This window comes from Oryctolagus cuniculus, chromosome 6 (assembly GCF_964237555.1).
Source record: "Oryctolagus cuniculus chromosome 6, mOryCun1.1, whole genome shotgun sequence".
Taxonomy (NCBI): domain Eukaryota; kingdom Metazoa; phylum Chordata; class Mammalia; order Lagomorpha; family Leporidae; genus Oryctolagus; species Oryctolagus cuniculus.
Genome location: NC_091437.1, coordinates 159,026,482 through 159,039,061, shown reverse-complemented (window position 1 = coordinate 159,039,061; position 12,580 = coordinate 159,026,482). Strand labels below are relative to the sequence as shown.

The window sequence follows — 12,580 nt, the reverse complement described above, 5'->3', positions numbered from 1 at the left end:
AGGCATTTAGGGATCAGTCTGTCTACACAGCGTGCACATGACCCAAACAGGGAGCGGCCTTAGGACTCAGCAGGTGGAGGAGAGGCTTGGGAGCCAGTTATCTCCATTTCACAGATCAGGAAACTGATCAGCTGCAGCACACCCAGCCCTGGTGGTGCTCCACTGACCCTCCTTCTCTCCTGACCCCGGCTGTGGGGAGCCCTGGAGATGGGGCAGGGGAGCATTACAAAGAGAGAAGGAGACTGTGACCCCCTCCACAGATTTCCACCCCCACCCTGGTGGGACATCCTCCCACCCCAGACATCCATGCCCAATATCAAGTACAAAATAATGCCTTCCACCCGATGCAAGCCCCAACTCTGGCAAGGCCCCGGCCAAGCTCTCCGGGCACCCCTCTGCCCTGCCCTCACCCCAAGCCCACCAGTGTGACTTTCTGTATCCCCACTTGCACTTTCCGGGTCTCCCTGCTGCAGAAGGGCAATCAGGTCGCGTTCTGCTTAAAGGACCTGGAGTCAGGCTCTGGGTCTTCCAAGCCTGGGCCTTCCCATCTGTGAAATGGGTACATAAGATCACCTTCTCACAGGACGGTTATGGGAGCTAAATGAGGACACGCCGTGACGTTCTTGGCATGGGGGCTGTGTATCAAAACGACAGAACTCTGCTTCTGGCTGTGGTCAGCCTTCAGAGCCCCAGAGGAGCAGCCGTGGACTGGGAGGATGAAGGTGTGGCCACTGGCTGGTGTGGGTCTCTGTTCAGCAAACCCACACTGGGCCTGTGCTGAGCTGCGTGCCAGGCCTGCTGCCCAGGGGCTAAAGGAGCCAGCCAGACAGCAACTGAGCATGAGAACAAGGCCTGCAGTGAAGACCCCTTGGTGCCAGCCCTCTGTGCTAAGGCCAGAAAGCCGCTCGTGTTGGTCCCAGATGCAGCAGGGACAGTGTGCAGGGAGTGCAGCTCATCCCCGCACTCTGCGGGCACAGGGGACAGAAGGCCACCATGGAGCCTCCAGGCAGGAAAGCTGCTGCCGGAGTCCCCACTGCACAACTCCCATAGGTCGGGCTCCAGTACAGGGCAAGTGACGGAGGCCCCAGGGCTCACAGAAAAGGAGAGGCCGGGCCGGGTTATGCTCCTTAAATCGTGCGCCCAGCACCTCACTCACCTCGCTTTGGTTCCAGACCTGCTGCAGCCAGAGCCCCAGAGACTCCACTCTGTCCTGGGCCCTGCTGGGCCATTCATGCTCTCTTCATTTCCTTTCTGCCCTTGCTGTGCACTTGCCACTACTTGGCCGAGGTCTCCTTAGGCAACTCGCAAGCCCTTGTCAATCTTCCTGCAAACCCGGAGCCGCCAGCAAGCCTGGGCAGGCACAGGGCTGAGCCGGGCCCCACTGGCCTTGCCTGTTTTCATTGTGCTGTCCAGTGATTCTCAACTCGTGCCAAGCGGTCCTTTCTGTCCACCTGGGGTACGGTTGCCAGGGCCCCTTCCCTGAGCAACCAGCTGTTTTGTCTTCCATGAGTCCTGAGAGCAGAGCTGAGTGAGCTACAGTCGGACAGGGCAAGGTGATGCCAGGCACGACACCCAGCAGAGTGCAGGACACGCTCCCTGCCTGTGTCCATGGCAGACTTGGAATTCTCAACCCTGGGGTCTCCATGGCAGAGGGCACCTGCTGTACTGGGAAGTAGCAGCTCAGTAAAGACCCCTGCACGGTGGGTACAAGGTAGCCATGCTGTTGCTTACTCCACCCCCCAGGGAGTGGCACAATGCCAGGGCACTCTCTGGTCCCAAGTCCATGGCCAAGTGCTTGGCAGCCCTTCCCAGCTGGACACCTCCACAGAGCCTCCTGCAGAGGGGCCTGGCTACCCCAGCAGCATTGCCTGGGAGCCCGTCAGACCTGTAGGAGCTCAGGCCCCAGCCCAAACCCTACTGACTGAGGAGCTGAGCCTTGTCACAATCCCCAGTGATGTGGTGGCCCGGGGGCATCCTGTAACCAGCAGGTGTTTAATCTGCATCTGAACGTGTGGTAAAGCACATGTAACATAATCTGAGTCATTTGCACCAGCCTCAGGTAGCCGTGGTCGCCACTCCCTGTCCACAGCCCGTCTTAGTCAGCCCCATCTTCCCTAAGTGTGAGCCCCTCCCCACTCTTCCTTTCTGCTTTCTGTTTTGACACACTGGAGGGCTCTGGGCGCCTAACAGGGGAGGACTCCTACAATCTCTGCCCTTCTCTCTCTGGCTTCTTGGGCTAAGCCTGCTAAACACAATGTTTCCAAGGTTCCACCCATGTCGCAACTTACAAGGATACTTCCTTACTCTCCCTGGCTAAATAGTATCTGATGCCTAGAGCTACTGCATTTACAAGGTCAGGATTCCAAGGGCCAGAGGTTGGTGCCCTGTTCTAGGAGCTCTTAAAACAGTTTTTTTTTTTTTAAAGACATTTATTTACTTGAAAGTCAGAGTTACACACAGAGAGAGAAGGAGAGACAGAGAGGCAGAGAGAGGTCTTCCATCCGTTGGTTCACTCCCCAACTGGCTGCAATGGCCGGAGCTGTGCCAATCTGAAGCCAGGAGCCAGGAGCCTCCTCCGGGTCTCCCATGCAGGTGCAGGGGCCCAAGAACTTGAGATGTCTTCTACTGCTTTCCCAGGCCACAGCAGAGAGCTGGATCAGAAGTGGAGCAGCCTGGACTCGAACTAGCGCCCATATGGGATGCAGGCACTGCAGGCAGCAGCTTTACCCGCTATGCTACAGCGCCGGCCCCAAGACAGTTCTAAAAGCTCAGGGTCACATCTTGGTTTGGAGTTGGGACAAGCCCCCCTACCCATTTGGCACCAGTGCATCCTTTCTCTTCTGCAGGTGAAATAACTCAGCAGAGTGGCATGGCGCAGGGTCAGGTGCACTGCTCCTTATCAGATCCCTCCAGGCTCACGCTGAGTGAGGAAGGCAGGTGCACCCACAGGTGCTCACTGCCCAGTGCAGCCCAGGCTCCATGTGAGACAGCGGGCTGACCAGGCAGGGCAAGGGTGACCGGCTTGTCCTAGTTTGGGCTCGGAAAGACCTGCATCAGAGGGAAACTCCTCAGTCCTGGGCAGACCAGGGTGGGCAGTCACCATGGGGCTGTCTTGGGACAGCCGACCCTTGCGCTGGGTCTTTGCTCCGCAGACATCAGAGGTCTGCGTGTGTCTGGCATATGCTGACTCCAGCCTGGCTGAAGCCTGGTTGTCATGGGCTGGGGGAGCTGGGGGGTAGAAGTGTAAAGGCAGCAGAGTGGGGACATGGCATGGGCAGCTCTGCTGCTGTCAGCCAACCAGCCAGGACCCAGCCAGGGCTGCGGAGCCAGTGCCCGCCCACCTACTACTCTTGTTGGTAAGGCGTGAGTGAGGGCGTGCAGTACCAGACCTGGTGTCTGGGTTTGGTGTGAGATTCAGAGCAGAGTGGCAGTGGGGTGGGCTCGCAAGGTCCTGGCTATGCCCTTTAGGGGAAGAGAAGCTCTTTCATCAGAGACAGAGAGATCCTAAAGAGCAACAGGTTGGAGGGAAGGGGGTGAGCCCCACACGGGCCACACCAAGTCTGACGAGCTGAGCCCAGGTGTGCTGCGTAGGGCTGAGCTGGGCCCCGCCCCTCTCCCACGTGCCTGGTCTTTGTCACAAGCAGCTGGCGCAGTCCTGTCTTAGCTTTCCACTGCTGTAATGAAGAACCCAAGCCAGGCCAACCGTACAAAGGGAAGAGACTTCCAGTTGGCGCACAGCCCTTGGTTCAGCCTCTGCTGCTGGTAGAGCCCGAGGTGACAGAGGGCATGGCGTGGTGAGAGATCAGGTGCACACGTGCGCCTCTGTGGTCTCTTAGGCAACCACCGGGACCCTGCCCCGATCCCCATCACTGGATGAAGCTTCCCCGCTCTTAACCTTTGGGGGTTTTGTCCAGAGGAACAAATATTCAGACCACAGCAAGTCCCTAGCATACCAGAGGTGCTCCGTAGCATTTGCAGTGTGGACGGCTCTTTCCTCTGCAGCTTGGACTCCTTGGAGGAGGCAGCGTCTGAGCTGCCTCCATTCCCAGGGGCCCAGCAGAGAGAAGGAGACGCAAGGTCCTAAAAAACCCCAGCAGGTGGCTCCACAGCCAGGAGACAGAGCCTGTCCGGCCAGAGGCAGCGCAGCCAGGCTGACCTGTCCCGTCCTCTGCCCACAGAAGCTCCAGAGGGAGAAGAAGCCCAATAACTTGAACGACACCATTAAGGAACTGTTCAGCGTGGTGCCCGGCGATGTGGACCCCGTGCTGGAGAAGAGGTCGGTGGGCTGCCGGCGCTGTGCCGTGGTGGGCAACTCTGGCAACCTGCGCGAGTCCTCCTACGGGCCGGACATAGACAGCCACGACTTCGTGCTGAGGTCAGTGCCCCAGCCCTCGCCCCCACCCACCACGCCGCACCGGGGGCCCTGGAGCTGTGGCAGGTATCTGGGCTCGGGTTCATAAGGTCAAGGACTTCTCCAGGGACCCCAGACTCCTTCCCGCCCCCTCTGAGCCTTGGATTCCCTGTCTTGGCTTGTAGGGTTGAGATGGACCTACTTAGAGGGGACTGCACACCTAGGTCAGGAGCTGGGCATGGGGAGGCCGGTGAGCGGGCACGGGTGGCTGGAAGACTCTGGTTTAATCATTCAAATCCGTCCCCACTTTGCAATCTGCTATAACAGAACTGCAGGCTTTCCATGCAAAATGCATTTGCCCCGTCTCCAAGTGGGACAGACATTCCAGAAAGACATCCCCAGTGTATCCTGGATTCCCTGTAGCCCTGAGGGATGGGGCTGGCCGCCCACACGGACCTCTCACTGGCCCCTCAGAGCCTCGGTGTGCCTGGCAGCCAATGGGAATGAGCATGGTGACGAACAGAGGGTCAGAGTCAGGGTCAGACCTCAGTTCAGCGCTGCCCTGGGGCAGCTCCGTGGCCTGGAGCAGCCTGTCTGAGCTGGGGTTTCTGGGACCATCAAGAGGGGCTGTAGGACACCAACAGTGACGTTTCACGGGCGCTCAGCCCTGGAGAGCTTTAGACTCACTGCGATGAGAGAAGAGAACAAGGAAAGCCTGGACGCCCTGTCTGATTTGTATCTGTTTCACAGAGGCGGCCCCAGGGAGGAGGGGACACGGCTGAGGTCCCAGCGCAGGCCCTGCCACGTGTCTTTGTCTCTCTTCCCCTCCCAGGATGAACAAGGCGCCCACCGTGGGCTTTGAGGGCGACGTGGGGAGCAAGACCACCCACCATCTGGTGTACCCCGAGAGCTTCCGGGAGCTGGGGGAGAACGTGAGCATGGTGCTGGTGCCCTTCAAGACGATCGACCTGCAGTGGGTGGTCAGTGCCACCACCACGGGCACCATCTCCCAGTGAGTCCCCGCCCCTCACGTCCTCCACCCACTCCCCTCCACGGGACCCCCCCCATCTCTCACAATTCCCACTCTCCAGTGCTTACTGCCCCTCCCCCACCCCACACCCTCTAACAAGTCACAGCTCGGCCACCCCCTGCCAAGGACTCTTGCTTAGACTGCCAAGGTCGGCATCTGCTCCCCGCTCTGCTTCTAAAGTGCACCCACGATGCCAGCCCCCTGCTTTCCAGACAGCGGAGGCCTGGGGGAGGGGGCGAGGGAAAGGAGAGTGCGGTTGATGCCTCTGCTGCCCTCCAGTGGCCAGGGCAGGCAGAGCACCTGGGCTCCGGCTGAGCGAAGGCGCTCCCTGCCCAGGGAGGAGCTGCTGTTTTCCATGTAATCCTCACCAGGAGGAGGAAGCAGAGGCTTGGCCAGCAGCCTGCCCCTGGGCAGAACCAGCACAGCCTGGGCTCCCCGCTGGCTCTGGTTCCCACGTGCCCGAGTCTGGCTGGGGACAAGAAGCTCGTGTTTTCTGCTTGTCCTGGATGCAGGGAAGCGGGAGCTGGGCCCGGCCAGGATGTGGCCTCAGCCTGCGTCCCACGCGGGGCAGCCGCAGGGTCGAGGCCAGCACAGCTGCAACTCCTCTGCCTTTACGTGGGACCTTGGGGATGGATGAACGAGGGCGGCTGAGGCCTCACAGCCCGGCTCCGGCACTGGGTGCTGCTTCAGGCCATGTTTGGAGCAAGTCCTGCTCCTCCTGGGCTTGCTAGGAAAGCGAGGTGTGAAGCCGCAGCTCGCGCTACACTCGGCCGAGCTCCCCGTCAGTGCCTCTGGGGGGAGGGGGCTGCGGGAGGGCCTCAGCTGGGCCGGAGCCCCCTCCCCACATGACCATCTTCTCTTTCTCCCACTGCAGCACCTACGTGCCCGTCCCCGCCAAGATCAAAGTGAAACAGGACAAGGTGAGTTGAGGCTCCAGCCTTTTGCTCCACCCGAGGTCTCCTTTCTCAGGCTTTTGACCCAAGCGCCAGACTCCAGCCCCAAACCCCAGACCCCAGGGTTCCCAGTGGAGGCTGCAGCCCTCATTTAACTTCCCTGCCAGCAAGGGCTCAAGCACTGGCAGAAGTTCACAAAGTGGCTCCTTGGTCCGGGAGATCTGGGGGTGGTCTCAGCCACAGACCCCCAGGGCCCACACTGGTAGGAAGCCTCAGGCTCATTCCTGTTGCGTGTGAGTATCTCAAAGCCAGGCCTCACCACTGGTGCCTCCATGTCTCCCTCCCCCACCCCCTGCAGATGGGCCACAGGCAGAAGGAGGAAGGAGTGAAATGCCCCCACCTTGGCCCTTTGCACACACTATCCTAGTTCCATTGGCACAGAGAGGTCAGGTAACTTGCTCAGGGTCACACAGCTGGCTCAGCTAAAACTGAATTCCTGGCACCTCCTGCACCCTGCCCTTTGCATTGGGCCACACTGCCCCTCCAGGAGGAAGGCACAGGTGCACCTGTAGACGGGAGAGCCCCTGGGAGACAGCAGTACCCGGGCCAGCCTGAGAGATTGAGGGTCATCAGAGACCTGCACGACTCTGCCTTTCTGTCCACTCCAAGGAGCAGGAGACACACGCTGTGCAGTCCGAGAAGTCTCCGCTGGTCGTAAGCCAGCACAGGGGCTGGGGAACCGAGGCCAAGCCTGCCACCAGCCCCACGCCGCCCGCCTCTGCTCCCGCTGGCTGTGTGACATGGTGCACGTTCCTTAGCCTCTCTGAGCCTCCGTGTGTGCATCTGTGACCCGAGGAGAAGGGAACCCAGCACACAGGGTTTAAAAATCGGTGATTCTGGGGGTGGGTGTTTGGCACAGTGGCTAAGCTGCCTTTTGGGGTGCCTGCCTTCTATAGCAGAGCGCCTGGCTCCACTCCTGATCCAGCTCCTGCTAACCTGCACCCTGAGAGGCAGCCCTTGATAGAATCCAGTGGCTGGGTTCCTGCCGCTCCCTATGGCAGATTTGGATTAGGTTCCAAACTCCTGGCTTCAGCCTGGCCCCCAGCCCCAGCTGTTGCAGGCATTTGGGGAGTAAACCTGTGCATGGAAGAGCTCTCTCGCTCTCTCTCTCTCTCTCTCTCTCTCTCTTGCTATGCTTTACAAATAGATAAAATACATTTAAAAAATATAAAACTTGCTGGGGTCGGCGCTGTGGTTCACTTGGTTAATCCTCCGCCTTGAGGCACCGGCATCCCATATGGGCGCCGGATTCTGTCCCGGTTGCCCCTCTTCCAGTCCAGCTCTCTGCTGTGGCCCAGGAGTGCAGTGGAGGATGGCCCAAGTGCTTGGGCCCTGCACCCCATGGGAGACCAGGAGAAGCACCTGGCTCCTGGCTTCGTATCAGTGCGGTGCGCCGGCCACAGTGGCCGTTGGGGGGGTGAACCAACGGAAAAAGAAGACCTTTCTCTCTGTCTCTCTCTCTCACTGTCCACTCTGCCTGTCAAAAAAAAAAAAAAAAGTCAAACTTGCTGGCAGAGCAGTGGCCCCATGGGTGTTTCCAGGCCCCCTGCCCACTTCCTGCTGCTCCCCCCGGAACCCTTCCTGTCCCCCTCTGGTCCTCTCCAAACGTCAGCTTCCCAGCCTGCAGGCTTTCTTTCTCTCTTCGACTCCTTCCCAGTGCCAACAGCTCTGTCTGGGTGGTGTGCGCCACTGCCCGTCTTTCCCGCCAGGGCAGGTGACTTGTCAGGTGCCGCCCCAGCCGGCTGTGTGCCCGTGGCCTTGGCTGTGTGTCGTGGCTCACCCTGGCCCTGTGCTCCTCCCGCAGATCCTGATCTACCACCCGGCCTTCATCAAGTATGTCTTCGACAACTGGCTGCAGGGCCACGGGCGGTACCCATCCACGGGCATTCTGTCGGTCATCTTCTCCATGCACATCTGCGATGAGGTACGCCCCTGGCCACGTGCCCGCTGGGCCACTCTGAGGATGAAGGCCGCCCTTTCTATGTTCCCGAGAGGCTGTGAGGGGGCGGCGGGTGGTCAGGGCTCGTCCATCCCTTCCGGAAGATCTTGTGAGCGAGATGCCCCGGGAGTTCCGCCCACCACCAGGGTGTGGGCCTGGATTCCCCTGGGTTGTCCGGGAGGCTCGCTGCCAGCTGTGTAAGCAGGAGGGTGCCCCCCCCCCACACTTCTTCCCTGGCCCCAGATTCAGGATGGGCCTTCTTAGCTCACACAGCCCATCCCCCACTCCCACCCTTCAGTCCTGGGCTGAAATTCTGGGAAGGGGTCACAGGGCTGGGACCCCACACTCCATCCTGGTATCATCCCTGCCTGCCCTGGAGTCTGCAGCCAGGAATGGGGGCTCCCTCCCATTCCCCAGCTGCTCAGACTCCTGGGGTCCACATCAGACCCCTGCTCCGGGCGCTTCCTCCTGCCGTGACCTCCTGTCCCTACTGAGCGGGCCTGTGTCCCTGCTGCTTTTCCCGGGGAACTGTCCCTGCCCTGCTCCTCCCTGGGACCTAACTCAAGCGTTCCTTCTGGGCCCCTCCCTCCTCCGTGCCATGGGAGCCCTGACTGGAGCCTGTGTCCCTCAGGGGCCACCCAGTCCGTGATTGCCAAGGGTGCGGCCCCGGTCTCCCCAGCACCCCTGACGGAGGGCTGCCCACACTTCCCCATAACCCACACGGCGCTTGGCACAGAGCAGCGCCTGGCCCCCAGCCTTGGCCAGTGAGGGCCTCTGGACCCCGTGGGTGCTGGTCTCAGGGAGAGCACCTGTGACCTTGAGTGTTAACCCTACTTGGCAGATGAGGGCCGGGAAGCTCAGGGAGCTGGTTTGCCACACTCGGGGTTGGCCTCGGCGTGGCAGAGCCGGGACTTGGGGGCGTCTGCTCAGCTCCAAGCCCTACCCTCCTCGCCGCTCCATTCCAGTCCCTCCCCGCTGGAGAAGGGGCTGTACCTGTCCCCTGGTGCTGCCGGGCCCCCTCAGGACCACCCATATGCAGTCACCTCCAGGGATGCCTTCTAGCTGGCCCAGGGCTAGAATTTTATTGACATGCTTTTGCCTCACCAAGCCCCAGGGTGTTCTGGGAACCCACAACAGGGTTGTGGGTTACTGGCTCGTGGGATTCCAAGAAAGCCTTCAGCCTGTCTCCCTCCCTCCCTCCCTTCCTTTTTTCCAATTTGTTTGAAATGACACGTAGCAATTGTACACGTCCTCGGGCCACCGTGTGCTGTGGGGGGAAGGAGAGCCAGGGACACGGTGGTGAACAGGCGCCAGGTCGCAGCTGGGGAACACATTTGGCATGTGCCAGCATTGGAGGAGGCACACCTCTAGCCCTGATTTGAGCCTGACGTGGGAGTCTGCGTCCCCTCCCCCAACCCTGTTCCTGGAACCCTGTTCCTGGAGGTTCCGCCCCGGGCCCCGCAGTGCACCTGCTGACCTAGCCCTGTGCCCCTTTGCAGGTGGATTTGTATGGCTTCGGAGCCGACAGCAAAGGGAACTGGCACCACTACTGGGAGAACAACCCCTCGGCAGGGGCCTTCCGCAAGACGGGCGTGCACGACGCGGACTTCGAGTCCAACGTCACGGCCACCTTGGCAGCCATCAACAAAATCCGCATCTTCAAAGGGAGATGATGCCGCGCGGTGGGAGGAAGGGCCGCGCCACGCAGCGCCGCGCCTGCACCTGCGCCGTCTCCAGGCCCAGCATCGCCCGGAGCTGCTCTGTTGCCACAGCGCCGAGGGCCCGCCTCGGGGTGTGCTCGGGTGCCACTCACAGCTTCGTGCACCCGGGCCTTGGGCGGCGTCCACTCAGCAAGGTGGCTCGGCTCAGAACCTGTCTCAGGTGGGGCGGACCCCCCCCCCGACGGCTGCCCTTGGGGGAGACCCTGGGGAAGGTCCAGTCTCTGGACACTAAAATCATTTTGGCCTCTAGGGCAGCAGGGTGACAAACCTGAAAAGCCCTGGTGACATCCCCCAAGGAGATGGGCCAGGTGTGCCTGTGACCTCCACGCTGGGTCCCGTGGGCACAGAGCATGGCTTCTCGCTTGGTGTGGCCCCTGTCACTCCTTCCTTGCCACACCCTGCGGAGAGGCCTCTGACCCCACGGGGCTTCCCAGAAACTTAGGATGGGAGCAGGCACCTCTTCTGATTGGAGTCATCAGACTCCGTGGTTCTGATGATGGCCGAGCACAGAGCTGATGGCTTCCATGTGCCTTGGTATTGGGGGGAAGAAATGCATGTATCGGCTAGAATGAAGCAGAAGGCCCCACACGCGGCAGGGGCCCCTCCCCCAGCCAGGTCCCCTGGCCCCGCCCCGCGTCCAGAGCATCTTTCCCAGGTTCCTGAGCCAGTGCCCAGAGTGGGACAAGGCTCGGATGCCATTTGGCGCCGCTCCAGTGCCAATTGGCCATAGAATGTCCCCCTCTGATTTTCACGTGGTTGGGTTAGGAGCCCATCCAGGGGCCCTGGCACAGCCGGCGTCCTCCCTGCGGGCCTGAGCTCTGGGCCCAGGCGCTGCTGGCTCCCTCTGTAGAGTCTGGGACCCGGGGCCAGGGGGCATCTGAGCAGCGGGGACTGGCACATACCTCATCCCCTCGTCCCCACTGCTTGCTTTCTTCTTCCTCAGCCTTCCTGATTATTTATTGATTTCTTCGTTCATTCAACTGACATCGTGTGCACCTGTGCCCATGCTGCTGGTGCCAGTGTGTCCTTCAGCTTGCTCTTACCCCGCCCCCAACCCCACCTCGGCAGCGGGCGGCCGGGGGCCCTACCGCAGGCTCAGTGTGTCTGGGGCACATCTCGTGGTGTCAGCTCAGCAGGTTCCTGGGATGCTGTGTGGCTCCACCTGGCCCGCCTTGGGGTCTCCCCGACTCAGCGGAACCTCCCTGGGGCCCGGTGGGCGGGGGAGCCGCAGGCATCGGGGAACCGGGAGGGTTGGCTCAGCTACCGATGCTGGGTCAGAAAAACCATTCTTGCTGCAGAAAACGTTTCCTGAAAGGAGGCTGCTGGGGGTGGGGTGGGGGTGACATTCTCCCGGGCATGCGGGAGGGGTGAAGGGAGCGGGCTTGGGAGCCCTGGGCCCTGCCCGCCTCCGCTCAGGGTCCTCCACAGGCGGCAGTGACAGGTGCTCCGGGACCTCCGCCAAGGCACAGCGGGTTTCAGGCCGCTCAGAGGTCCCTGCAGGCCAGGTCTGTGAGGGTTCCCTGAGGGTGTGCACGGGCGCATCTTGGCTGGGAGCAGGTTCCCTGGCTTTTATTAGATTCTCAGAGACTCGGAGTCCAGAAAGTGGTTTTTCTTTAAAAAAAAAAATCTCCCCCAAACGTAACACCTGCCCTGGCTGATGCAGGCTGGCCAGGCTCTCAGCCGGCTGGGGGTCTGATTAACCCCCCAGGACCGACTTGACCAAAGTGGGCACCAGGGCAGAGAGCCCCGGTGAACCCTGAATCCCCCCGCCACTTCCCCTAACAGCTGAGTCTGTGTAGGGATCCCAGGTTCAGGATGAGCAGTGGCTGCTTTGGGCCCACTGAGCATGCGTAGGTCCCTCAGTGGCCATGGCGGCCCTGGACGCTGCCCAGGTGTCTGTGTCCCTGTGGTCTCTCTCTATCACCCTGCATCCCGTGAGGAGCTCCCAGCCCATGAATCCAGCTCTCGCATTTCACAGATGAGCAAAGCAGTGCCCCATTGAAAGTGGCAGCAGCGCACCAGCTGTGACAGATAGCACAAGTCAAACAGACCCTGAGCAAAAACAGGACCCACTGGTGCCAGAGGTGGGCGTGGCCACCAAGCCTGCACCCAGCAGCCTGGCCCACCCCCTGGCAGAGACACCCCTCGCTCTCCCCCCCGGCCCAGCCTGCTGTCCTCATCGTGCACTTGGATTCATTCTCAGGGTACAGTCTCCAAAACTCACTGAAACCTCATCTGCGTGTCTCCTGGGCTCAGCAGTGAGCACCCAATGGCTTCACAGCCTGGCGTTGGGGCCAGAAGTAGATGCACCGCTGGCTGCAGCCGACCCAAGCCCTCCCCGGGGGGAAGGTAGTTGAAGCCCACAAGAGAGTTTCTCGCAGAGGGTGCTGGGGCTGCCGTGGACGGGAGGAGGCGGAACCCCGGGGCCAGGCAGGTGCTCTGCATCCACCCTGCACGCGCACACACATGCACACTCACACACAGAGCCCGGGCAAAGGCAGGGTAGCCCCTCTGGGGCCCAGGGCTCTGAAAACAGCACCCAGAGCCATCCCCGAGGTCACGACACCTGCAGAGTGCCCCAGCCTC

At 61.1% G+C, this 12,580-nt stretch overlaps 1 protein-coding gene across 2 annotated transcripts in view; it reads left to right on the top strand.

Annotated features, from left to right (window-relative positions):
* Positions 1-11,620, top strand: part of ST3GAL1 (ST3 beta-galactoside alpha-2,3-sialyltransferase 1) — a 72,916-nt gene extending 61,296 nt beyond the window's left edge. For both annotated transcript variants that reach the window (XM_002710551.5, XM_051844060.2), the window contains 5 exons: positions 4,179-4,375; positions 5,184-5,363; positions 6,256-6,301; positions 8,139-8,258; positions 9,773-11,620. In XM_002710551.5, coding sequence (XP_002710597.1) covers positions 4,179-4,375; positions 5,184-5,363; positions 6,256-6,301; positions 8,139-8,258; positions 9,773-9,946 — 717 coding nt within the window. In that variant the 3' untranslated portion in view covers positions 9,947-11,620. The remainder of the gene's footprint in view (positions 1-4,178; positions 4,376-5,183; positions 5,364-6,255; positions 6,302-8,138; positions 8,259-9,772) is intronic.
* Positions 11,621-12,580: the final 960 nt, after the last annotated feature.